General features: G+C 47.8%; 2 protein-coding genes and 1 long non-coding RNA gene across 3 annotated transcripts in view; 2 read left to right on the forward strand and 1 right to left on the reverse strand.

The window, feature by feature from the left end:
• LOC127690622 (anthrax toxin receptor-like) overlaps positions 1-27,835 on the forward strand; it is an 88,247-nt gene that overhangs the window by 5,194 nt on the left and 55,218 nt on the right. The window contains exons 2-9 of the mRNA XM_052190169.1: positions 1,636-1,684; positions 4,595-4,664; positions 5,235-5,325; positions 6,389-6,493; positions 7,673-7,714; positions 8,722-8,991; positions 10,379-10,453; positions 12,538-12,617. Coding sequence (XP_052046129.1) covers positions 1,636-1,684; positions 4,595-4,664; positions 5,235-5,325; positions 6,389-6,493; positions 7,673-7,714; positions 8,722-8,991; positions 10,379-10,453; positions 12,538-12,558 — 723 coding nt within the window. The 3' untranslated portion in view covers positions 12,559-12,617. The remainder of the gene's footprint in view (positions 1-1,635; positions 1,685-4,594; positions 4,665-5,234; positions 5,326-6,388; positions 6,494-7,672; positions 7,715-8,721; positions 8,992-10,378; positions 10,454-12,537; positions 12,618-27,835) is intronic.
• Positions 5,900-8,732, reverse strand: LOC127690630 (uncharacterized). The gene is made up of 3 exons (XR_007979181.1): positions 7,881-8,732; positions 6,960-7,161; positions 5,900-5,960 (listed from the first exon to the last, which is right to left on the reverse strand). It is a non-coding gene; the product is annotated as an uncharacterized LOC127690630 (long non-coding RNA).
• Positions 12,700-26,854, forward strand: LOC127690624 (anthrax toxin receptor-like). The gene is made up of 8 exons (XM_052190172.1): positions 12,700-12,759; positions 18,990-19,088; positions 21,328-21,397; positions 21,948-22,023; positions 22,723-22,986; positions 23,599-23,637; positions 24,610-24,774; positions 26,580-26,854. Exons 3-8 carry the CDS (start codon positions 21,360-21,362, stop codon positions 26,775-26,777), a joined length of 780 nt encoding a protein of 259 aa, XP_052046132.1. The 5' UTR covers positions 12,700-12,759; positions 18,990-19,088; positions 21,328-21,359; the 3' UTR covers positions 26,778-26,854.

The following is a 27,835-nucleotide window of genomic DNA, read 5'->3' on the forward strand; positions in this document are numbered from 1 at the left end:
GGCCGTGATCAGAGACAATTATCTCACCCTATTCACAAGAGCAACTCGCTTGGCTACAACAGAGAGATGATGAATGGACTGTCTTGTTGTCCAGCTATCAAGGGAAGTTTGATACCCACCTACCAGGAGATAAATTGATACAATTTCTCCATAACACTCCTTTTGTTTTTCCAAAAGCTACTCGATTAAAACCTATAAGGGATGCTTTAATTGTCTTTATAGATGGATCTAAAAATGGAAGGGCTTCCTTTGTCATTGGAAATCAGGCCTCTTATATTAACATGCCCTATGCCTCTGCTCAATTAGTGGAATTGCGAGGTGCCCTTGAGGTATTTAAAACTATTGATGAGAGTTTTAATCTTTATTCGGATAGCCATTATGTAGTCAGAGCCCTCCAAGTTCTGGAAGTTGTCCCCACCATACAGCCTTCGTCACCAGCCTTTTTGTTGTTCCTCGAGATACAACAGCATATAAGGACTAGAACGAGCGCATTCTTTGTAGGGCACATAAGGGCCCATACAAACCTACCTGGTCCACTGGCTAAGGGAAATGATTTGGCTGATAAAGCCACTTGCTTAGTAGTAGCAGCCTCCCTCACCAATCTGCTTCAGGAGGCTCAGATGGCTCATTCCCTTCATCACCTAAATGCTCAAACATTAAGACTTAGATATAAGGACTGGAGAGATGGCTCAGTGGGTAAGAGCACCGACTGCTCTTCCAAAGGTTATGAGTTCAAATCCCAGCACCCACATGGTGGCTCACAACCATCCTTAAAGAGATCTGATGCCCTTTTCTGGTATGTCTGAAGACAGCTACAGTGTACTTACATATAATAAATAAATCTTTAAAAAAAAAAGACTTAGATATAAAATAACTCCGGAACAGGCTAGGCAAATTGTAAAAGGCTGTAGAAATTGTCTAACATTACTTCTTGAGCCGCATCTGGGAGTCAATCCTAGGGGCCTTGTCCCCGGAGAACTTTGGCAAATGGATGTTACTCATGTTCCCTCTTTTGGAAAACTTAAATTTGTGCATGTAACTGTTGATGCCTTTAGTGGATTTTTATGTGCCTCTGCACAGTTGGGAGAGGCCACAAAAAATGTTATTTCCCATATGTTGTTTACCTTCTCTGTGATGGGCCAACCCAAAATACTTAAGACGAATAATGGGCCTGGATATACCAGTCAAACTTTTAAACAATTTTGCTCTCAAATGCAGATAAAACATATTACGGGTGTCCCCTACAACCCTCAGGGTCAGGGGATTGTTGAACGTGCCAATCAAACGCTTAAAAATACCCTTTTAAAACTCACTTTATTCCTTTAAAGGCAATGCTAAGCTCCTACTATCCCATGCCCTGTTCATTTTAAATTTCCCAACTCTAGATAAGCAAGGGCGCTCTGCCGCTGATCGCCTATGGCATCCCACACAAACATGGACTATGCACAAGCCCTCTGGAAAGACCCCCTATCCAGGAGATGGCAGGGGCCTGACCCTGTTATCATCTGGGGAAAAGGGTCTGCCTGCATTTATAATTCTAAAGAAGGGGGAGCCAGATGGCTCCCTGAAAGGTTGATAAAGCCTTATAACAAATTCCAGGGTGGCACCTGAGAAAGGCTATGTCTTCTCTTTCAGAATGATCCCGAGACGCCTCCTCCTCCTGCTCATGGTGATCCTCGGAAGGGTGAGCCCCCAATTGAGCCCCTATCGAGTCTTTAATTACACATGGCTCATCATAAATCAGGCTGGGGATATCGATAATTCCACCTCCAAGGTTGCAGCCCAAATACCCTGGATCCTGTTAGAGGTAGACCTTTGCAAATTGGCCCTTGGAGCCCACCCTGACTGGGTAGTGCCTAGCCACTATTTACCACAGGCTGCGCCGCCAAATACAGATGATAGAACCTGGGGCCAAAATCCTGCATGCCTCAATGCAGTTGCCTGCAAATGGCTACAATATGCCTCCATTTATGTATGCCCTGGGGCTACTCATAGAGATCATTCTCTGGGCAATAAATGTGGCTATGGTGAGTCTTATTTTTGTGCAACCTGGGGTTGTGAAACCACAGGCGATACCTATTGGAAGCCCTCCTCCTCTTGGGACCTTATTACAGTAAAAAGGAAAAACCCTCCTCAGGGAGAGTTAGATTCTGGCCCTAAGCCTTTCAACAAGAATTGTCAAAACTGGTGCAATACCATTGTAATATCTTTCACAGCCCCTGGGAAAAATTATGATTGGCAACATTCTCGTGGGGCCGAATGGGGATTGGGGCCGAATGGGGATTGCGCCTTTATAAGAGTGGGGAAGATATTGGATTGACCTTCACAATAAAACTGACAAAGAATATCCCCAATATACATCGAGCTTCCATAGGACCTAACCCTCAATTACATGATCTGGCCCCTCCACCACCTAAGGAAGCCTCAAGGCCTAAGAGTCTCTCAGCCACACGAGCCCCAGGAAAGGCCCCGTCAATTACCTTGTTTCAGCCCACCATATCCCCGGGCCCTATGCCCTCTTCCAAGCTGATTCTTTCCCTCCTCAATGCCTCTGCCTCTGCTCTGCTTCTTAAGGAACAAGAGCTTAACTCGACCAGATATACAGAATGCTGGATGTGTTTTTCAGCCTCCCCACCCTTTTATGAGGGTATCGCCCTCTTTGGAAATTTTACCTATACCAGTGACTCAAAGGAGCTCATTGGCACCCCTCTAGAGATTACTCTTACCGAAGTTTCGGGGATTGGAAGCTGTATAATAGGAAAGAGCATGATTCCACCTCGGCAATTGTTAGAAATCTGCAACCACACAATTGCCATTGACAAACATTCTGATTACCTATTAGCCCCAAATTATACTCATCTGGCCTGTTCCACTGGCTTGACTACCTTTCTGGTTACCTCTCAGTTTATAAGTAAAAGAGACTATTGTGTGTTGATACAATTAGTACCCAAATTTAGCATTCATGAACCAGAAGATCTTTTGAAATTTTGGGAACGGGGAAGTGAGACACCCCGTAGAGCCAAGAGAGAACCTATATCGGCTATCACCCTTGCCATCATTCTAGGGCTAGGGGCAGCTGGGACAGGCACAGGCATTGCCTCCCTTGTCACCTCTCAACAGAACAGACAACAATACTATTTACTTAGTGCTGCCATTGATAAGGACCTGGCCGAACTCAGAGATGGTTTAGCTAATTTAAAAGACTCTGTCCTTCCTTATCAGAAGTAGTGTTACAGAACAGGAGAGGTCTTGATCTGCTTCTCCTGAAGGAGGGAGGTCTCTGTGCAGCCTTAAGGGAAGAATGCTGTGTTTATGTAGACAAGACAGGCCTGGTAGATGACATCCTGAGGAGAGTAAAAGAGAGTTTAGAGAAACGCAATAGAGAACGAGAACAACAGGAGTCTTGGTATAAAAATTGGTTCTCCACGTCCCCGTGGCTTTCCACCCTACTACCTTCTATCCTAGGACCCTTCATGGGGTTATTGCTGTTAATCTCCTTTGGTCCCTGGGCTTCTCAACGATTGAACCGCTTTGTTAAATCACAAATAGATTCCACCCTACCCAAGAATTATATCTCGGTACAGTATCATTGTTTGGACGCAGCAGAAGCGATAGGACCCGGTAGACAACGGCTCAGCAGAAACAGTTACTGTCTGTCAAAGAGTGGGAGTAGTCTTCAGTCACAGTCACAAAATACTTCTCAGGCTCCCACCAATGCAGGGAAAGAAAAACTCTCTTCCCTTTTGAGGCTTTTCCTGTTCTGTAAACAAGCATCTGCCCACCCACTTCCTGGGTCTAACCTTGGATACCAGTACTTTCATCCTGCCCCTGTACCCAGCCCACCAGCAGGTTGTGATGCCTTCACGTCCAAGCTGGATCTGGAGCCTTCCTAGCCCCTGACAGATCTATAACACTGGCAGGAAAGCCCAAGTTTCTACCCACAATTCCTTGCTCACTCACTCCCTTGGCAAGCTTGGCACCTCGCCAGGTGCCTCCTTCACTTCCCACAGAGCCCCAACCCTCAGATCACACCCTGACCAGTCCTAGCCCAAATAGCAGCAACCCACCCAGAATCTATTTCAGTGGATTTGGCACACCAAACACAAGTACCCAGAAGTGTGCCTGGTCCTGAAGCACCCACGGCCTACTCTCAGTAAGTCTCGACCCACCGAGTCCAGTTCCCTACCACTATCATCACTGAGCACCTTTAAATTCCAGGCAAGGCATCATTTCATGTGTAAATACTTCTGCTTCTTTAAATATGAAATCATCCTTCTAAAAGAAGGGGCGAGTCACATGAGCACCTGTCTCTCCTGCAACATGCCCACTGCTCTCTCTGCTCAAAGCACTCTGCACTCTGACTTTTATGTCCTGTGTTTCTAGTTTGGCTCTCACCCCCAACAAATGCAGCCTAGGATGCAAGAGCCCTCCTCACATGTGCCTGCTGAGAGCTGTTCAGTGCTGGGCAGGTGTCCTCTAACAAAAACAAGAGGCAGGGGGCAGAAGGCAGTCCTCAACCAGGGTCAGTTCTTAGCCAGGGCTGACAGTGGAAAAAGGACATCCATATTGATAATCTTGTGTCATTTTCTTTTAGATGAGAGTCCCAGTGGTGTGAATGAACACAGCATAACTTGTCCTGGACCAAAAATTAAAAATACTGGAGAGTAAGTGCTCCTTGATGGGGGCCTTAGAGTCCAATGGTCAGTGTTTATCAGAGTGAGGAAGTGCCTTTGCCTAGATGCCTTAATGGGGAGCTTATGGTTTGTGTCTGCCAGCTCGTGGAAAATCTCGGGTGTCCCCTCTGCTATAGAGCACCCGTCTTCCACCTGTGGGTTCCATTTCCCTTCCGTATGCCCCTGTTAGTGACCCTGGTGGTATTCAGGAATACATAGTGCCCAGGCTCTGCTGAGGACAGGATGCAGAAGACAATGGGTTCGAGGGTTCAAACCTGCATTTGAGCACCTTCCTGGTTCTTTAGCTGCTGGCCACTAGGACCATATGACATGCAGGCCTCTTATGGCAGCCTGGTACGCAACTGTCACCATCACTGCAGAGGTTGACGCTTTATGCTTTGGGGGGGGGGGTAGTTTCTCTGCCTACCTGTCCACTCTCGGGGAGTCCCTGTGCTAGGATTTCAGCATCATTACACTGGTGATTGATGTGTGCAAACAGTTTGAGCAAACTGAATGGGAACAGGACTCTTCCCATCATCCAATCTCTTTTCTGTGCCTTAGGGATGTTATTCTTCAAGTCAGTCTGAACAATGGCATCTCCTTCATTGGGAACAAAGTCATTATAACCAGTACCAACTGCATGAGTACTAGGGTAAGTTCCCAAAGATAAATCAGGTCCACATAGAAATCAAAAGATAATCCAAACAAGGTGGTGTGGGCGGGGCGGTACCCAAAAGTAGCAGTAGACACTGGTTAGGTAGTCTGCCGCAGTTTCTAGAGGAGCCGCCTGGAACAAGTGTGCGCCTCTCTGCCAGAGATGGTCTAGGACATGAAGGGTATACAGCATCTCCTCTTGGATGTTCCAGGCCTAGGGATCCAGGGTTTCCAACATCAGTAGCCAAAGATGTGCGCCAGTGAATGGGGTCCCCAGAAGCTGAGATGAACCCAAATTTACTCAGACCTACCCCCACCTACCCTTCTTGATGATACCTGTCATTTGCAGTGTCCCCAGCCTCCAGCTGTGTCCCCTCTCCCTGGCTGCCCCCTCTGTGGGCTTACTAGTGCGAGCAGGACGTCCTCTCCCATTGTGGCAGGGCGAAGCTGTCAGTCATGTATACCAACTCATGCCAGGGCCCCCGAGGAGAAAAGGGTCGTTCTTCATGTACTGCCTCTCCAGCTGCACGTCAGTCTTCCAAGCCCAGGAGAAGGAGCTTTATGCTCACTTGTGACTATTCTTCAATTCTTCTCAAGTTTCAGAGGGAGGAGAAGTGAGCTTCTTGTGCAGAGCTAGGAGACACAGAGATTTCAATGCCTTAGAAGGCAGACCCACACTCCCGGCCCCACCTCTTTAGTAGCTCAGTCACCTGACCCTTTCCCAGAGATCTGGACTAGTAGTATCCTGTGGCCAAGACCACGGTGAGAACCACCATCCTCAGACCATGGAAGATCTTCGGTTCAGATCTCTTAGATTCTGAGCTTGGAAGAGAGGAAGGGTCGGCTGCCCTCTGAGGACCAGCCTGGGCCACTAACCCCACTGTAGCCTGTGTGTGTCAAGGCAAACTGGGTGAAGATAGTGTGTGTGCAAATAGAAAGCCGGGAGTGGGCACAGGGAAAGAAGCCACTGATGCTATCAGCCACAGGGAGGTACAACCAGAGACACAACCAGCCAGCCACTGAAAAAAGACCCAGACAAAGTCAGCACTACTCCCAACCAGGGATCCCAAGGCAGCAGGGTGTTCAACTGGTCCTGGCTGATGTTCCTGCCAATCGTGCTGGCGACTCTGCTCTTGCTGTGCTGCACTTGGAAGTTTTGCCTAAAGGTAAGCGTCTGCAGCCCACCCCCCACCCTCTTGCCCTGGCACCCACACGCAAGCCCTCCCTCCAAGGGACAGAGTCCTATGCCAGCACTATAATCCAGCCTGCTGGCAAGTTCCCATCTGATCCAAGCCCCCCCCCCCCACATCATCCAGAGGATGCACAAACTCTTAGTATTAAATACCCAAACTCTAGGCCTGCCTGGGCTCTAGGAAGCCTCCAGCCTAGCTGGCACAGAAATTCGGTCTGAGACGCTTGGCCTGTAAGCTAAGGTTGGCTCCAGAAAGAGGCCATCCCAGCACCCTTAGTCCAGGACAATTGTGGATCAGCTACACATCCACAGAGTTCATGTGGGCCAAACCTCATAGCTGTCTGTGTATGTCAGGACAGGGCCCCTCATGCAGGGCCAGTGGCCCCATATGCACGGTGATGCTTATCAGGCAAGATTAGGAACTCCCAGGGCAGACCTACCATTCCATTCATGCTATACTGGTGGTATGTCAGGTACAGCTCCACACTGGACTGCAAAGGCAGGAGACAAAGCACAGCCTTCTTCCCCCATCATGGACTTCAGTCACTGTTCAGGATGGAGGGTGAAATGCCAGGCATGGAAAGATGGAACTAGGGCTTGGCATAAGCAAAGCAGGATCCAAGATGGCGCTAGCTAAGCATCCTGGGGACAGGGTGGGAAAAGACAGAGGAGCCAGTGAACTAGGATGGAAGGAACCTGGGTGGAGAGCCAGAGAAAGAACAGAATAGTGACCCTGCAGAGAGCGTGCAGCACAGAGCTGTCAGGACCCATCTCCTCCCAGGAACACAGTGAACAGAAAAACCTGGGGACGAAACTAGAGAGAGGGTAAGGAGATATGAGGAGGCTGAAGGACAGAGCTTCTGCCAAGGGAAAGGATGTCCCAGCAACGCCTCAGGTGGGGCTGGAACAGGTGTGCAGCACGTCAGCCATAGGCCTCTCCAGGGACCGACCCCTTGGTTCAGATCCCTCCTACCAGACAGGCATGTGGCTGCCTTGGGCCAGGTGGAGCCTAAAGGGTGCAGCACCACAGGCACTGGGCACCCCCACCCAGGCATGCACTCCCAGCCCATGTCCCTGCTCCAAGCCAGGGTCCCCTCCGTCTGCAGAGCCCACCCTACCCATTCCAGCCCACCTCTTTCTGTTCACATTCCAGCCTAAGGATCAGTCGCAGCCACCTCCCCCACAGTCAGAGAAGGTGAGTTTGGGAGGTCAGGGATGGAGGGAGGGTGACACTCTACACTGAGAGGTATCATGGAGGCTGAGCCCAGAGGATCTCACTTCTTTAATGGTGAATAGGGTGGGGATAAGGGATGCAGATCAAAGATAATATGGGAATGCTATGGGATTCAAAATAACGTTACCCAGACAACACCACTGCCAGACTCAAAACATTTCCCGACCAGGGCTTCGGTAGGTAGCACAGTCAGCACCTTGGCAAACTGTTCCAGCGTATGCAGCTGCCCGTTGATGAACTGGTATCTTTCGATGGCTGCTGTAGTACTCTCTGTAGAATGCAGAGGTTTAAAAAAATGGGTTCTTAGTATAGGGACACCATGTGTCAGATCCAGGCTCAGAGACCTTGGGCTTCTTCTACACTTATCTCCATCATCTGCTGGAAGAGCCAAGGGCTTCACTAAGTACAGCCTAGAGAACCCAGGGCTGGGGAAGATCGGGATATCCTAACTGACCCTGAGCTGTGAGGGGTGTCCCCAGGTGAGCACAGGGACCCAGTGAGGAGATGACTGTGCCTTCTTTAGGATGGGGACCAGAAGAGGTCATGAAAGGCTGGGGCAGACAGAGCCTATACCCGGGCCTGTTCTGGGGTAGGAACAGCTTCCCTGTCTGTGGGACAGGGCTGGCTTCAGAGTAGCCTGGAAGTCTGCCTCTGTGAAGGCCAGAGCCGGGTGGAGGAGGCAGTCATCGTATCACCTTCTGGCTGCACAACCTCCAGGCTAGGCTTCTGCCAGCAAGAGTGGCCTCAGGAGAAGTGAGAACACTGAAGCGGATGTTGGCACTTCAGGAAGCTCAGTGTCTACAAACCAAAAGGGCTTTGATTATTCTTCTTAGGATTGAATTCCCCGGTAGGGAGGCCTTCCATCCACTGCACAACCTTAGATGACTGAACCCACACTGCAGATGCTCTGTGAGTGTGCCCTGTCCACACACTGCAACAAGACACAGACCAGTTCATTTCACTTCTAGGATCCAGAAAAACAGAGCCCTCCTCCTGAATCGCCACCTGGTCCTCCTGATCCTGGTCCTGCTCCTTCTCCTGGTCCTGTGCCTGGTCCTGCTCCTGCTCCTGCTCCTTCTCCTGCTCCTGCTCCTGCTTGTCCTCCTGCTCTTACTTCTGCTTCTCCTCCTGCTCCTGCTGCTTCTCCTGCCCCTGCTTCTTCTCCAGCCCCATTACCTGTCAACACAAACCCTACTGTGATCGTTACCTGCTGTGGCTGTGGGAAGAGAGACATGCAGGTAACTGGGAGATGGGCAGGCTGTAACCTCTAGGCTTGGCTGGGGAGGGCAGGCACAGCCAACCATCACAACAAAAGTCTGAGTGTGGGAGGGACACAGAACATGTATTACTTTGTCTGAGGACGCCTGGACCCCTGTCTCTTCCCCGTGGCTGGAGGAGAGGATACACAGAGTGCTCCACAATTGCTTGCCCCCTCTTTTGCAGTGTCCAGTTCTGGACATGGCCACTGTGCCCCCATCTTGCCAGTCTCCAGTTCCCATGTCTTGGACTCAGCCCCAGCAGTGTCTTTGATGCCACCCTTAGTCTGAGAATGAACGAGCCAAGATGTATTGGGTGTATCCCATGCAAAGTCATATACAATAAAAACAGAATGGACCCATCCTGAAAACTGGTCAAATGCCAGTGGCCCTGGCCAGCCTAGATCAAGACTTCTTATATACAAGCAAAAGAGCTTATCTATTGATGCCGAGGACCACTGAGTTACAGCATCGAGTTACAGGATAAAGGGAGGTGACCTGGAGCTCTTAAAGAGCATCTCAAGCTTCTTGTGTGGAGTTGAGCCCCAGGAGGCAAACAGCCATTTATCTGAAGCCTCCCTCCTATGAGGTCCAGGCCACCCCAAGAAAGGGGGGAGATCCCATATGTAGCCCTGACAGGGACAGAGCAAAGGGCGAGTTGAGCCCCCCTCCCCCTGCGGTCTTCCCCCTGGCTTTGTAGTTTTCCTCCCTGCTCTGTCTCTGTCTGTGGTGAGGCTGTGACTTCCTCCTGAGAGCCCCGCCTGCCTATTCCCTGCCTGTGAGCTACAAAGAGATCAAGGAAGGTCTCCTGAAAAGAAAATGGCCACTGCCAACGGCTTGCCCCACCCTCTCCATCAGGCTCACAGAGTCCACAAGGCTGAGACCATGAGGCGTTCTACAGTGAGGCCTGCTTTCTTGCCTCTCCAGTTTCCTCTACTTTAGCCTGGCCCGTAGTTCCTGACCCTTATTGAGACATGGGCCTCTGGCCTACTTGACTAATATGGCCGAGTTCTGTCCTTTCCCTAGGCCTGCTACCCAGACAGAGCCTTCACAAAACACATCACTCCCCCCTGGAGGCCTCTGCTTGCCACCACACACCCCTCGGGCCTCCCAACATCTCCAAAGGCAGCACCTGAGGCATCTTCCCACTCTAAACACTGTTTTGTCCCCACTTGTCCTGAATTCTCTTTGTACAACAATGACCACTCAAGCCTTTAGACTGGTCTCTCTGGGGAGAGGATGTGTTTTGTGGTCTTGTGTCTGTGTTGACAGAGTTCTAGGTAATTGGACCCAGTGTCCCTGGGGGCAGGGGTCAGGGGGAGCTCCCATGACATGCTGCTGAGTGCTTAGGGTCACATCTGCTTTTCAGGGAGAACTGGACACAAACTACTATCACCCGAACTGCCACCAAATGCCATTGGTTTGGTGCCATCCCAAGACGCAGGTGAGCCAGACAGAGGGAAGCCCTAAGGCACAGAATGGCCACTACTCTCATAGTTTAAATTTTTAAGTTTTGTGGTTTTGCAGTTTAATGTGAGCCATGTATCGTGTGTTAGCTGGGAGTTCCAGGTCCCTTCAGGGAGACAGTGTGACGTAAGCGAAGTGGAGCCTGAAGTCCCCTGAAAAGCACAAAGTGAAATGCCAGCTGGAACCTGTAGCTTTCCAAGGCACGAAGTATGCTGTCAACTGCTAAACCCACTATAGGGACAAATAAAGGTGTAGGCTGGGAACTGGTTAGGTCAGGGACTCAGGAGGGCCTCCCGACCTAAAGCTTCCTCAGGACAGGCAGCCTAGAGCAAACACTAGCCCAGCCCAGCGGCAAGCTCAGCCAGTTCCTGCATGAAAGCACTCTGAGCAAGGGGGTTGGGGGCCTTGAGCCCAGCCTAGCAGCAAGGAGTCCGGGCAGCACTCAGGGTTCCTGCCCACGCCATCTTCCACTACAGGGCATGTCACGCTTTCTGAAGGCCCCTTCAGGCAGAGCCACAACCAGACCCTCTCTGGCAAGCAACAAAACAACAGGGATAAGTCCCTGGTAGAACTGAGGGTGCCTCTCCTTCCCTCTTAGAAACGGGAAGCTGCTTCAAAGTTACTCTTCCTGGTTGGGAGTGGCGCGCGCACATTGGCACACACACATGCACACGCATAAATGCACACACGCGTACATACATACACATACATACACACATATATGCACACACAGACACACAGACATACACACATATACACATATACATACATACTTACACACACATATAGATACACACATACAGACACATACACACACATACACATGCACAGACACGTACATACAAATACACACACATACACACGCATACACGCGTACATACATACACACACATACACACATATATGCACACACAGACACACAGACATACACACATATACACATATACATACATACATACACACACATACAGACACATACACACACATACACATGCACAGACACATACATACAAACACACACATATACATACACACAAACACACACAAATATAAACACACACACACACACACACACACACACACACACAGAGACTTGAAAGGGTCTCAGAAAGCTAATAAACCTCCATAGGGATGGCCCGGCCTTGAGTTTAGAGACCCTGCTTCCTAGAACCTCGTCTAGCTGCTTGTTTGTTCCAGTGAATTCACATGTTTTTGTACTTCAACAAATCATAACCCAGGAAACTCTTCAGAAGTTTTAGGTCAAGCACAAACCTGGGCATTTTTTATAGTAGACGTAGTGGTTTTGCTTCCCCCTGCTGGAGCTGCTTGGAGCCTGGCTCTCATTTTATCCTCACAAATGCCTCAGAAAAACTATAACTCAGATTTGAGAATGAGAGACATAGAAAGGTTCTGTAACAATCTCTCTCCCTGACTTCCACCCCTACCCCACCAATAAAACAAAAAACAAAACAAAACAAAAAACCAAAAAAAGTAGTCAGGAAGCCATTGAAAAGAACTCTTAAAGATTGCTATAGGGATTCTGAAATGTGGCTCTTTGCAGCCGATGTCTTTTGGCAGGGGTTGGGTCTGGGAAGAAATCAGATATCTTTTTTTTTTTTTTTTTAGATATTTTCCATTTCAAATGTTATCTCCTTTCCTCATTTCCCCTCTGAAAGTCCCTATCCCACCACCCCCGACTCTGACTCACTCAGCCCACTATTGCCAGGAGGACAGCCCTGGGAACACACCTAGAGTTGACACAGACAAACCTCACTGGGCAATACTGGCACAAGAGCTATCCTGGGGCAGGCTGGACTTGGGATATGTTTTTAGCCTGCCCTTGAGGCAGATTTTGAAGCTCTGGAGCACTGAGAGTCCTGATCCCCTGATGGAAGTCCCTAACTCTCCAGGGGTTCCCTTTAACAGTTGATGCTCTCTCTGTGTCTGGGTTCCTGTCTCAGGAGGCTGAAGGGTAAGGCTGGCCAGATCCTCCTGTGGTAAACAGCTCCCGGCCTGCAGCCAAGGGGCAGCCATACATACCACTCTTCATTTCTCTGCCAGGCACTAAGAGGCCTAGTCTGATCATTGCTGTCATTTGCGGGGAAATGACACCAGAAGTACTGAAGGAATCTAAGGATGAGGTGAGTCTGGCCCATCCCCTCCCCAAGCACTTTGTACATCGTGAGTCTTTAATCAATACCTCCTTTCTCTTAGGCTGATAAAGCTCGGAGCATGGGGGCATATGTTTACTGTGTGGGTCTAGAGGACTCCGAGAGACAAAAGGTAACTTGGCCCAGATAAGCAGGGACCCTCTGAAGCCTAGCCCTAGGGGAACTTTGCTCGGACCTTGGCCTCCCAGGCTTTTGCCTGGACTCAGGGCCTGGGCGGCCAGGCTAACCTTGTGTGCGCCAGCCCGGTTGGGGGATCGGCTGCCCAGCAGAGTGACCGGAACACAGGGGAGGTCACAGCAGCATACACCATCGGCGCTCCCTGGGGGTGCACATGGGCTCCATCTGGTCCACAGACACAATCTGGGGCAAGGCCTCAGGCGGAAGCAGTCAGCTCAACTCTCCGCTTCCGGATCCAGATCAGCCTGGGCGGCCGCACCACATCTCCAGGTCCTGCGAGAGGCTAGCAGGGCTTCCGGGCGGCCAGCTGGGAGAAGTCGGTGTGCTCCAGTGAATCCAGCGGGCCCCGGTGGGAGCCTTCGGGTGCCTGCTTCGGGATCTGATCAGCCTGGGCAGCAGCACCCTGTCTACAGGCAGTGCAGGGGGTAGGCTGTGCACCACAGGCCAACGGGGAAGGGGCAGCTTGCACTGATGAGTCCAGCACTGACAAGACAAACTAACACCAGTGAGAACTTGATGGCAAAAGGCAAACGCAGGAACGTCACTAACAGAAATCAAGGCAATATGGTAACATCTGAACCCAATTCTCCTCTACCAGCATGTCCTGGATACCCCATCACACCAGTAAAACAAGATTTGGATTTAAAATCACTGGTCATGATGCTGGTACAGGAACACATGAAGGACATACTTAAAGAAATTCAGGAGAAAATGGATCAAAAGTTAGAAGCCCTTGCAAGGGAAACACAAAAATCATTGAAAGAAATCCAGGAGAATACAAAAGCCAACAAGGAGGAAACGCAAAAAACCACTTAAAGAAATACAGGAGAACTTTGGTCAACAGGCTGAGGTCATGAAAGAGGAAACACAAAAATCTCTTAAAGAATTACAGGAAAGCACAGACAAGCAAGTGAAGGAGCTAAGCAAAACCATCCAGGATCTAAAATCAGAAGTAGAAACAACTAAGAAAACTCAAAGGGAGACAACTTTGGAGATAGAAAGCCTTGGGAAGAAATCAGGGGACAGAGATGTAAATATCAACAACAGAATACAAGAGATAGAAGAAAGAATCTCAGATGCTGAAGATTCCATAGAAACCATGGACTCAACAGTTAAAGAAAATGCAAAATGCAAAAAGCTTGTAACCCAAAATATCCAGGAAATCCAGGACACAATGAGAAGACCAAACCTAAGGATTATAGGCATAGATGAGAGTGAAGATTTACAACTTAAAGGGCCAGCAAATATCTTCAATAAAATTATGGAAGAAAACTTCCCTAACCTAAAGAGAGAGATGCCCATGAATATACAAGAAGCCTACAGAACTCCAAACAGACTGGACCAGAACAGAAATACTTCCCGTCACATAATAATCAAAACACCAAATGTTCTAAACAAAGAAAGAATATTAAAGGCAGTAAGAGAAAAAGGCCAAGTAACATATAAAGGAAGACCTATCAGAATCACAACAGACTTTTCACCTGAGACTATGAAGGCCAGAAGGTCCTGGGCAGATCTCATGCAGACTCTAAGAGAACACAAATGCCAACCAAAACTACTATATCCAGCAAAACTCTCAATCACCATAGATGGAGAAACTAAGATATTTCATGACAAAACCAAGTTTACCCAATATCTATCCACAAACCCAGCCCTAAAAAGGATAATAGGAGGACAACACCAATACAAGGAGGGAAACTTCACCCTGGAAAAAGCAAGATAGTAACCTTTCATCAAACCCAAAAGAAGTTAACCAATCAAATTTAAAAAATAACGTCGAACATGATAGGAAGTAACAATCACTATTCCTTAATATCTCTTAACATCAATGGAATTAATGCCCCAATAAAAAGACACAGACTAACTGACTGGATACATAAACAGGACCCTAAATTTTGCTGCTTACAGGAAACACACCTCAGGGTCAAAGAGAAACACTACCTTAGAGTAAAAGGCTGGAAGACAATTTTACAAGCAAATGGTCTCAGGAAACAAGCTGGAGTAGCCATTTTAATATCAGATAAAATTGACTTTCAACCCAAAGTCATCAAAAGAGACTCTGAGGGACACTTCTTGCTGGTCAAAGGAAAAATACAACAAGAAGAACTCTCAATCCTGAACATCTATGCTCCAAATGCAAGGGCACCCTCTTTCGTAAAAGAAACTTTATTAAAACTCAAAGCACACATTGCACCTAACACAATAATTGTGGGTGACTTCAACACTGCACTTTCCTCAATGGACCGATCAGGAAAACAGAAACTAAACAGGGACACAATGAAACTAATTGAAGCTTTGGACCAATTAGATTTAACAGATATATATAGAACATTCTATCCTAAAACAAAAGAATATACCTTTTTCTCAGCACCTCATGGTACCTTCTCCAAAATCGACCATATAATTGGTCACAAGACAGACCTCAACAAATATAAGAAGATCGAACTAATCCCATGCCTCCTATCTGATCACTATGGAGTAAAAGTGGTCTTCAATAGCAACAGACACAACAGAAAACCCACATACACGTGGAAACTGAACAATACTCTACTCAATGATACCTTGGTCAAGGAAGAAATAAAGAAAGAAATTAAAGACTTTTTAGAACACAATGAAAATGAAAACACAACATACCCAAATCTTTGGGACACAATGAAAGCAGTGCTAAGAGGAAAACTCATAGCCCTGAGTGCCTCCAAAAAGAAAATGGAGAGAGCATACATTACCAGCTTAATGACACACCTGAAAGCCCTAGAACAAAAAGAAGCTATTTCACCCAGGAGGAGTAGAAGGCGGGAAATCATCAAACTTAGGGCCGAAATCAATCAAGTAGAAACAAAGAGAACCATACAAAAAAATCAACAAAACCAGGAGCTGGTTCTTTGAGAAAATCAACAAGATAGATAAACCCTTAGCCAGATTGACCAAAGGGCACAGAGAAAGTATCCAAATTAACAAACTTAGAAATGAAAAGGGAGATATAACAACAGAAACTGAGGAAATCAAAAAAATCATCAGATCCTACTACAAGAGCCTGTACTCAACACAACTGGAGAATCTGGAGGAAATGGACAATTTCCTTGACAGATACCAAATACCAAAATTAAACCAGGACCAACTAGACCATCTAAACAGTCCCATAATGCCTAAAGAAATATAAGGAGTCATAGAAAGTCTTCCAACCAAAAAAAGCACAGGACCAGATGGTTTCAGTGCAGAATTCTACCAGACCTTCAAAGAAGAGTTAACACCAATACTCTTCAAAATATTCCACAAAATAGAAACAGAAGGAACACTACCCAATTCCTTCTATGAAGCCACAATTACGCTGATACCAAAGCCACACAAAGATCCAACAAAGAAAGAGAACTTCAGACCAATTTCCTTTATGAACATCGATGCAAAAATACTCAATAAAATTCTTGCCAACCGAATCCAAGAACACATCAAAACGATCATCCACCATGATCAAGTAGGCTTTATCCCGGGAATGCAGGGTTGGTTCAATATACGGAAATCCATCAATACAATCCACTACATAAACAAACTCAAAGAACAAAACCACATGGTCATTTCATTGGATGCTGAAAAAGCATTTGACAAAATTCAGCATCCTTTCATGCTTAAAGTCTTGGAGAGAACAGGAATTCAAGGTCCATACCTAAACATAGTAAAAGCAATATACAGCAAACCGGTAGGCAACATCAAACTAAATGGAGAGAAACTTGAAGCAATCCCACTGAAATCAGGGACCAGACAAGGCTGCCCCCTTTCTCCTTATCTTTTCAATATTGTACTTGAGGTACTAGCTCGGGCAATTCGACAACATAAGGAGGTCAAAGGGAAACAAATTGGAAAGGAAGAAGTCAAACTATCATTATTTGCAGACGACATGATAGTCTACCTAAGTGACCCAAAAAACTCCACTAGAGAGCTCCTACAGCTGATAAACAACTTCAGCAAAGTGGCAGGTTATAAAATCAACTCAAGCAAATCAGTGGCCTTCCTATACTCAAAGGATAAGCAGGCTGAGAAAGAAATTAGAGAAATGACCCCCTTCACAATAGCCACAAACAGTATAAAGTATCTTGGGGTGACTCTTACCAAACATGTGAAAGATCTGTATGACAAGAACTTCAAGACTCTGAAGAAGGAAATGGAAGAAGACCACAAAAAATGGGAAAACCTCCCATGCTCATGGATCGGTAGAATCAATATAGTTAAAATGGCCATTTTGCCAAAAGCAATCTACAGATTCAATGAAATACCCATCAAAATCCCAACTCAATTCTTCACAGAGTTAGAAAGAGCAATTATCAAATTCATCTGGAGCAACAAAAAACCCAGGATAGCTAAAACTATTCTCAGCAACAAAAGAAAATCTGGGGGAATCAGTATCCCTGACCTCAAGCAATACTACAGAGCAATAGTGTTAAAAACTGCATGGTATTGGTACAGTGATAGGCAGGAGGATCAATGGAACAGGATTGAAGATCCAGAAATGAACCCACACACCTATGGCCACTTGATCCTCGACAAAGAGGCTGAAAACATCCAATGGAGGTCAGCATGCAGAAGAATGCGAATGGATCCATCCTTGTCTCCTTGTACTAAGCTCAAATCCAAATGGATCAAGGACCTCCACATAAAGCCAGACACTCTGAAGCTAATAGAAAAGAAACTGGGGAAGACCCTTGAGGACATTGGTACAGGGAGAAAATTTCTGAACAGAACACCAATAGCGTATGCTCTAAGAGCAAGAATTGACAAATGGGACCTCATAAAATTACAAAGTTTCTGTAAGGCAAGGACACCATCAAAAGGACAAATCGGCAACCAACAAATTGGGAAAAGATCTTCACCAATCCTACATCAGATAGAGGGCTAATATCCAATATATATAAAGAACTCAAGAAGTTAGACTCCAGAAAACCGAACAACCCTATTAAAAAATGGGGTACAGAGTTAAACAAAGAATTCTCACCTGAAGAACTTCAGATGGCGGAGAAGCATCTTAAAAAATGCTCAACTTCATTAGTCATTAGGGAAATGCAAATCAAAACAACCCTAAGATTTCATCTTACACCAGTCAGAATGGCCAAGATTAAAAATTCAGGAGACAGCAGGTGCTGGAGAGGGTGTGGAGAAAGAGGACACTCCTCCACTGCTGGTGGGGTTGCAAATTGGTACAACCACTCTGAAAAGCAGTCTGGCGGTTCCTCCAAAAACTGGGCACCTCACTTCCAGAAGATCCTGCTATACAACTCCTGGGCATATACCCAGAGGACTCCCCACCATGTAATAAGGATACATGCTCTACTATGTTCATAGCAGCCCTATTTATAATTGCCAGATGCTGGAAAGAACCCAGGTATCCCTCAACAGAAGAGTGGATGCAAAAAATGTGGTATATCTACACAATGGAGTACTATTCAGCCATTAGAAACAATGAATTCATGAAATTCTTAGGCAAATGGATGGAGCTAGAGAACATCATACTAAGTGAGGTAACCCAGACTCAAAAGGTGAATCATGGTATGCACTCACTAATAAGTGGTTATTAACCTAGAAAACTGGAATACCCAAAACATAATCCACACATCAAATGAGGTACAAGAAGAAAGGAGGAGTGGCCCCTGGTTCTGGAAAGACTCAGTGAAACAGTATTCGACAAAACCAGAACGGGGAAGTCGGAAGGGGTGGGTGGGAGGACAGGGGAAGACAAGGGGACTTACGGGACTTTTGGGGAGTGGGGGGCTAGAAAAGGGGAAATCATTTGAAATGTAAATAAATTATATCGAATAAAAAAAATAGGAAAACTCTCAGAGGGGTCAGGAGCCTCCTCTGCACTTCTTGTTTTAGCCTTATTTCTAGGGTCTCCCACTTGGAACCATGGGAGTTTTAGGATTGGTCTCTGTGTGTGTGGTGGGTTTGGCAGGCTTATTAAATCAGGACTGATGCAGAAAGGTAATCAGCATGTACAAGGCTCCATTAAGCTACATTGGTATAGACCCTTGGTGACATGGAAGGAGTTGAGCTGTAGAGCCCACCGATGTTGGCCCAGACATAACTGTTGCCTCTCATGGGGCCTGGAAATCCTGTCTGGGGCCACTATAAACAAGGCAACCAGGGACATACCACCTCTACTTCATGTTTTCCTTGCAGAAAATCAACCAGTGCTCTTAAGAGGATATGGCTTTCAAAATGCAAAGAATCTCAACGAAGTTATTTGTAGATTCAAGTTCAGTGACTCCACGATCGTCAGTAAGTAAACCCTCTCAGTGCCTCAGAGAAATGTATCTTCCACAGAAATCATTCCTCTCAACCAGGCAAGCTTCCCACTAACCCATTCCTAGTGGGTACTGGGAAGCAGTACCAAGAGTGTTCACATAGCATAACCAGCTACCACTCTTCTTATGAACATAAGAAAATAATAAAGCCCCAAGCTTCTAGGGATGGCTGGGGAATAGGCGTCATTGAATCCTTAGGGAGTCTGGGCTGACAGGGACTTGCCCTCACAGCAGCATTTGCCAAGCTTGTCCTCAGTTTGCCTCCTCTCCTGAGTCTGTGTATGGGACAATAGTTGCCAGAATCAGAGCCTAGACCCCCAGTGTACCCAGAACTCCCCCCTACACACACACACACACACACACACACACACACACACACACACACACACACTAGGCATCTGTATACAGAACAACCTAAAATGAAATTTTCTATGGCAACAGGAGTGTTGGGTTTCCTCACTCTGTACCTTACAATATGTCTTCACTCAGCCAGACTCTACTGGGCCTCAGCCCACTCTGACTCAGAGCGGCTGCCTTGGTGAGCCAGATGTATCTGCTTTTCTCCATTCTCCAAGTAGAATGCTGTCCCAGTTAGTGCCCCTTTTTGGAGCCCTCCTTCCTACCCCGAATTCCAACCATTCCATAGATGGGAGCAAACCTTTTCTGCCCCTCCAACAGATTTTAATTATAATGTTCATGACCAGATCCAAATAAGGGCTCAACCTTACCTGGATCAGTTTGCTGGCCCTAAGTCCGTGGTCATACTACCTGTGAGTCCCTGAACCATTTCTACCTTAGAGGACAAAGGGAAGGAAAGCACTATATGTGTAAGATGGAATTTTAACTTTGCATTTTATGTTCCAAGGGCTTGGGATGCTAGCATTACTCATTATGATTTCTCTAATAAAAATGATACACACTGCAAAGTAGAGAAATAGAAATGAATCCCATTAAAACATTAGAACTTATGAATGGTAAGTGTTGTTGACACTTTCAAATATGCAACAATAAGTACTAAAATGTGGTTAAAACAACTCCAGTGAGACAGAGAAACTGCTGGTGTGAGAGATGTGTTCCCAGCAGTTACTGAGAAGTCAGGAATATAACTGGTGTCTTTCTGTTTAGATCACTGATGGGTATGTAGACTTTGCCATTAATATATCCAGGCATCCAAATCTATAGCTGTCATAGAACATTCTAAACAGGTGAGGAGTCTGTTTGTACCAACATTTAAGAATGACCTAGAAACTTAGTTCTGGCAATAGGGAAATGTTTCCTTGTTGTCCCTGGAAGATAGGCATGGCCATTACTAGAGATAGCAAGAGTCCAGAGTCGTCTCTCAGCCTTCTCACCTAGTCTCAGGACTGAGGTCAGCAAGGAACTTTCCGGTCTCTCTCATTGGTGGCCAGAGGGCAGCAGGTACAGAGCTGTGGTTCTCAGCTTTGGGGAGGGGAAACTCAGAGGATTTCAGGAAATGGAGGTCATGACATGGAAGTGATTATCCTCCACGAAGCACAGACGGCAGGACCACCGGGGCTCTCTGAGGCCACGCAGTCCAGTCCACACAGGAGAAAACAACAACCTAAGAAGGTGGGGCGGGACAGGCAGGAAAGCTGGATTCCTTACCAGCAGAGATTGCACCCAGCCCTCTCCTCTGGACCAAGCTTAGGAGGCAAGATGAGAATGTCACGATTATAGTGCCCTTCGCTGGTTTCCACTGAACCTCTCTGCTAGCTTCCCTAGCGTAGTAGGTGGCATCCATACAATATCACCTGCCATTTATCCCAATGTCATCCCTGGCTTCTCTTAATCCAGCCTCCAAAGCCATCAGCAACAACTCTGTGGCCTCCAGTATCTGTACAGCTCCAAAAGAGTCAGAAAGTTTGGAACAAAGAAAGACCTCTCCCCACAGCTGAGCCCACCCACCCTTGCTTGTCCCTCCCTCCTCAGCAACCTTGGCAGATCCGCTGAAACTCATTCCACCCCCTGGCCTCTCCTCACTGGTCTCACTTTAAACATCAGCTCAGAGAGGATGGCCGTGATCCACAGTACCCAGGAATACCAAGAACTGTGTATGACTTTGGAACAGCAGCCATCTTTCATCTGCTTCCACTCATTACCAAGATGTCAGCTCGGCTTGTCATGCATTGCATGGGGTGGCACAGGTAGATGAGCAAAACAATTGACATTCTTCCCCATGTCACTTTCTTTAGATAAAATTCCAACTGATAAGAACTCCACTGTCATGTTTTGTCCTGCACCAAAGATAGAGCAGCCTGGACTGTAAGTAGCCATATTTCTTGGCCCTATGAATCCAGAGACAATGTAGTCTTCATAGTGTACAGCATTTGGTTTCCCCTCTGTTGTAGAGCATCTGTTTGTCTGCAGGTGAGCCCTGGATGCTCTACCACCTGGCCTTGTTGGTGATCCCCATGGGATTGCCCAGTGCCCAGGCTCTCCTCAGAGCTGGGAGCAGAGGATGATAAACAAGAGTATTATCAAGACCTGGTGTTCCAGGCCACCTTCCAAAGCTAAGACAACAAACTTTATAAGTCCAGAGAGTCATACAGGGCATGAAGCATCACTCCCTTGTTTATAGCCTACTGCTATAATGACATCAAAGGCCATGAGGGCCCTTCATGTCCTGAGCCATCCACTTGGCCATAATTGCACAAGTTGACTCCTTGTGCTTTGGGCAATAATCTCTCATGGCTCACCTATCCACTCTGAGAGGCCCAAGGGTTAGAAGTCCAGGGTTGTTACCATGAAGAAAGCCCCTATGCAGGTGCTGATCTCTAAGCTGTTTCTTGTGGTCTACCTTTTTGTGCATTAGAACCATCTTAGTTGAAGTTAGCCTGAACGGAAGAGACTTCCTTGCCCACACCATCCCTGTGAATACTTCTGACTGTGTGAGTATCCCAGAGGGTTCAATAGCCCTAACTAGGGAGAGGCCCTGGGAGGATACAGATTCTCCTGGAAAGTCAAAGATGAGGAGGGGGCTAGGTGAGAGACCCAGGAGTAGCTTATGCCACACAGGCAGTCCATCCTAGTTTCTAGGACAGGAATAAGGGGGTGGGCAGGTGCCAGCCCTGGCAGCAGCTGTGGCCATCACTGCCAACCCTACATGTGGCCTGTGTTTTCAGCCAAGGTGTTTCTAAGTCACAGGGACCTCACAACAGTGCTATCTTCACTCCTTGCTCTAAGCAAGACTGTGACCCTTTGAGGAACGGCCACATGAGCTGAGGCAAGTTTCACACAGTCGAGGTGGGAGGGACGACAAGAAAGGGTCCTATGTCTTGGGAGCAAGCATCAGCCTGGCCTTCTCTCAGAGATTCTGTAGTCCAGCATATTGTCAGCTGAGACCACGGTGACAGCTAAGATCCCAAGAGTGCTGAGGAGCCTAGGCTGTCCTCGCCTGGGTTCAGAGCATGGCCTTGGAGCAAGAGACCTGCTCTCCAACCCTTCTGTGGAACCTTGATACCAGGTAATTTAGGAGAATGGAGAAGAGGCAGAGAGATGGCATGCACTGGGCATCCAGGAAGGGGGCTTCTTGGTGTTCCACATTAAAGCTAGGGTGTTGCTAAGGGAAGTGATCTTCTCTCCCACAGATACCAGTGACCACCACTCCTGCCCCTGAAACCTCTACCCTGCCAACAATTCTGACAGCTTCACCAAAAAGCCCTATCCCCAAAACTACTGTCCCCCATATTATACTCCCCCCTCTTCTACCTCCACCCCTGCCTCTGCCTTCACCAGCCATTGTGCGTCCGCCAGCTGAGCCAAGCAAAGAAGTTTTGCTCAGCACTGTGGTCCTGCTCCTGATGCTGATCCCTGTGGTGCTGTGGTGGGTCTGGTGGCTGTGCTGCACACTGGTGAGTGCTCAGTACCCACCCAGGGACAGGAATCTGGGACAACAACACCCACCGGGACACTTGCAGCCTGCTGAAGCAGGTGCTGAGGATTCTCCAGGGGCTTCCTAGGGGTCAGGTGGAGCTCTCCGGCACAGTAGCAGCATGCGAAGTGCTTACCTTTGTTCCCCAGGGACCATTCTCTGTCCTTTCCCACAGATGAGGGTCGTGTGTTGTGACACAGTTACAACAGAACTGTGTTAGTCACTCCTGTACTGCAACAAAATGCGTGAAATAACCAACTTTGAAAGAAGAAAGTTCTATTTCCCACTCACAGATTTTGAAGGTTTTAGTTCTTAGTGTCCCATCCCTTGGAGCCTGTGGGAAAGCAGCGTATTGTGATGAGATTGTGGGGCAAGGAAGTCCACACCTCATCTCTAGCTCTGAAAGAGGAAGAAGTATTCTAAGACACACTGCCGAGGATTCACTTCCTCCACAGGGTCCTCCGATGTCCACCCTAGGCTGCAACACCTCCATACAGCACATAGGCTGGGATCAAGACTTTAACACTCAAGGCATCTTGGGAAGTTTCCAAACCATAACTGTACATCTCATTCTGTCTGTTTCACCCTCTAGCCTGTCAAGGCACTGCCAACACCTGCACCACAACCAAAGGTGAGTCATTCTTTGTATCCTGATAAGGTCACATTTCAGAGATGTGATGACCAATAAAATATGTCATTGTCGGCCTGTACCCAGGGCCTCCTCCTACCTCAGCAAACACAACGAGGTGAAGGATCTGCAAAGGCTGGGGGTCTCTCAGTATCACCAGATAACGAACATTCCTAGAACCTTCTGATCTAGACCATGGTCAGACAACCAGTATGAACGGCTGCTGTTACTGCTTCAGAGGCTTTCAGGAGACTCCTGAGAATTCTGATTGATACTGAGGCCGCTGAGAGCAGAGCCTTCTGAAATGAGCCCTGCGTCTCATCTCCAAGATAGGGTGTCTCCTGGCTCCTATGGCTGTCTTCATCTCTGTCTCCTGGCAGGGTAGAAGGGTTGGCTGGGCTCAGCTTAGGGACTGAGGGATAAGGAGAGTGAAAGAGTCCCAGATGGCCCCGTGCTGTGAGGGATATCCCCAGGGAAACACAGGGACAACACGGGTAAGCACCTGCAGCTCCCATCAGGTAAGGACCAGAAGTTGTAGAGAGGCTGGGGCAGGTGGCGCCTGGGTTTGGGCTCAGATGGGAGCAGCCTCCCTGTCTTGGTTGGACTGTGCTGGCTGCAGAGTGGCCTGGGTGAGGATGTCTATGCAGAAGCCAGAGACAGATGGAAGGAACGGTTACCTGCTAGTGCTGGCCCACTGTGCAGCAACCAGGCCAGACTTCTGCCAGGCAGGCTGATGCAGGAGAGCCAAGGTCTCAGAAGGAGGCTGTTATTACTTTGAGAAGCTCCGTATATGAAAACTGGGGGGAGGGGACACTCTGCTTTTCTCCCTGGGGAAGACGTCCCCATGGTGTGGGATACATCTTTTCTTTCATCTCCAAACCCAAAGGCCCCACAGTGCCAGGTGTTGTGCAGGGCACACAGTGCCCCTGTTCTAGAAGTGGCAAAGCTCAGACAGGTTTTTCTCCCTTCTACCAGCCCCAGAAGGAAGAAAAGACCCGTCCTCCAGTGCCTCCCCCAGCTCCACCACCACCACCACCACCACCACCACCACCACCACCACCACCACCAGTGAATGCGCCCCCCATTGTGATCATCTGCCGCTGTAACTGCTGCAATGTGTGTGTGAGAACAGGTATAGAGGTAAGAGCCCTGTGAAGGCTGGGATCCAGGCTGGGTTCAGGGGCCCAAGCACACCTAGGTCTGACAGCAGAGGTCTGGGTGTCAGAGAGAATACACCTCTTGGGACAGGTCTGGATAGATATGTTCACAAGGTAACATCCAATGCCTGTGGAAGAGATACACAGAAGCCCACACTACCTGAACTCTCCAAATAATTGAGTCTCCCTTTGGCACTATGTAGGTGTTAGGGCAGTAGCCACTGAGTGCTCTAATTGGCCAATCCCTGGTCCTCAGAGCCATGGTTCCAGACATTGTTCTTTAGACAGTGTTCCAGCCATGGGAAACAGTGTCTCTGACAGTACCCTTAGAATGTGAGTAAGCCAAGACACGCTGAACAGAGGCTCATGAAGCCAGAGATGATAAAAACATAAAGGACCAGCCCTGCAAAACCTCTACCCACTGCAAAAATTGGTAATAAGCCTGTGTCCCGGGACCTCTTCATACACAAGGAGGGAAAGATCTGGCCTGCACGATTCTGCTTCATGCTGAGATGGGCCAGCCGGAAAGGGGGCTGTCAAAGGCTCTACCAAGCATAGCAAACTCCTTGTGTGTCATCAAGCTCTGGAAAGCTGTCATTAAGCCTGAGGTCCCCTTCTTTCCCCAGAAGATCTAAGTCCTTCATGGGGAGGGGGAAACCATCAGAGCAGCACCCTGGGGCCTGGACAGAGAGGACCTATGAGACCAGCACTTAGGAAGGAAGATACCCAGTTTCTATCCTGCTTTGTTCTCTCCCTCAACATTTACTCTCTGAGGGGAACCCGTCCTCCCATTTTGAGAGCCTTAGGTTCCCCATAGTTGTCCAGGCCTGCCTTGTCTTTCCCACACTCGTGGGTGGCCACAGAGAGGTCAATCCGCACCTTCCAGAGAGGGAGGATGCCTCTGTCAATTACAGGGCCTAGCCTGAAGGGCCTGGCCCCACCCACTCAGGGCCTTTGACACCTAGCTGTAGAAGCTAGGCATAGGGTGCCCACCATAAGAGCCATGGATCTTTAGGCCTCTCTGCCATCCTCTTCTCTCTGCCCTTCATAAACTGAGAAAAGCCCAAGACGTGCGACCTGATGCTAAAGAGCCTCCCAGGTGGCTCTTGGATGTGGTCCTTTGAAAGCCATGGTTGATCACTGGGCCACAAAGACTGGCTGGTAGGCATGATTGACAGTGCTGGGTTACCATCTCTGATATGCTTGCCAGATAATAGAAAACCCCAGCTACGACTTAACCTTGTACTCGCCCCCAGTTCCTGTCCCAGGGTATATGCAGTCTTCAACCGCTGACCCTGTCCCAAGATTTTGCATTTGGAAGTCTGGAGTAGAAATCACTTTGGTTTCTAGAACCAAATCACTTTGGTTTCTAAGCCCTTTTTTAGTATGTAGCTCTTCCTCTTCCTGCAAAGTGAGCAGGACAGAGCCCTCCAGCCTGTATACTCACCAGGAAACTCTTGGCATCCTCTCCTTGTGCTCCTCCCATGTATCCCCTTGGGTTACATAGGGCCCCTCACCCAGTCTCCAACACGCCTTTCTATACCCTAGTCCTTAACTGAGCTACAGAGTCCCTTCTGCCAGGTAAGAGCAAGAGCCATTGGTCCCAAGTATTCACATCTGACAGACTTCAGCCTCTAGCACTAAGCCTAGCAGTCTAGTCTAGGGAAGAGAAGACCCTTCCTCCAGGTCCACCCTGTGCTGATGCTGGCACCAACCCTACCCCTTGAGCAGAAACTGCAGGTGCCTAAGCCACACCTTTGTGCCCTCATCTTTGTTGTCTCCCTGCAGGGGCCATACACCAACCTTGGCCTCCTGAAGGACCTCTGTTCTCGAGTTCCCCGCACCTCTGAGACACACTTCTTCCCACCCAAGGAGTACCTGTGTCTGCCCTCCTGCTCCCAGTGCCACCATCTCCAACACAGTCATCCCAGGCTACTTCCTTTGCTCCCTCCTCCTGCCCAGGTGTCTCCCAAAGCCTGCTTGTAACTTCATGCAGCAGACCCATGCAGCAGTCCTCCCAGACATTACAGAATCAAGAGTGAGAGGTCTTTCTTTGCTGCTAATTCGGACCCATGTATCTGTTCTTGGATTTTAATTTTAAAAGAGTTGGACTTATCCGTTTGTTTGGGTTTTTTTGGTTTTTTGTGTTTTTTGCTTTTGTTTTTTCGAGACAGGGTTTCTCTGTGTAGCCCTGGCTGTTCGGGAACTCTCTCTGAACACCAGGCTGGCCTTGAACTCAGAAATCCGCCTGCCTCTGCTTCCCAGAGTGCTGGGATTACAGGCGTGCGACACCACTTATCTTATTAGGAGGTTTGTCATGCAAAAGTAAACCTCAAATGTGTTTCTGGGGCACCCGGAAGGACAAAACTTCACGGTGTCATGTGGCTAGGTGTAGATGAGTTCTACAGATTTGTCACCAGAGCTGTGACACACCACAGGTTTTTAAGACAAGCTCTATATGAAGAACAATCATAAAATCATCCTGCTTTATCCTGAGAGTAAACTTGACAGCTGTGGAAGTATTCCTGGGGCTCTAGGTGTATATCTAGCTTTTTAGATTGGCCAGGGGGATCCCAAACTCAGGTCCTTGTACTTAACTACCTGAGTCACTTTCTAGCCCAGTGGTTCTCAACCTATGGGGCATGACCCCTTTGGGGATCACATATCTGACATCTGGCATATCAGACATCTACATTGTGATTCATAACAGTAGAAAATTACAGTTATAAAGCAGCAACAAAATAATTTTATGGTTGGGGTCTCCACAACATGTGGTGTAGGAACATGTATTTAAGTGTCACAGTATTAGGAAGGTAGAGAAAACTACTACCCTGTTCTAGCTCCTTGGTTACCCTTTGGCTTTGTTCTCTATATAGGGTTTTGTTTTTTTTTTCAAAGAAGTTTCAAGTCACGGATATACAGAGATGCTTAACAAAGGCCAGAGTGTTCTTACTCCACAGTCAGACAGGAAGAAGGGTATAATATAAAGGCTTATGGAGTCTGACTGGCAAGTGGCAGGGCCCCATGTGTAGTCCTATGGAGCA

Source organism: Apodemus sylvaticus, chromosome 8, assembly GCF_947179515.1.
Source record: "Apodemus sylvaticus chromosome 8, mApoSyl1.1, whole genome shotgun sequence".
In the NCBI taxonomy this organism is placed as follows: Eukaryota; Metazoa; Chordata; class Mammalia; order Rodentia; family Muridae; genus Apodemus; species Apodemus sylvaticus.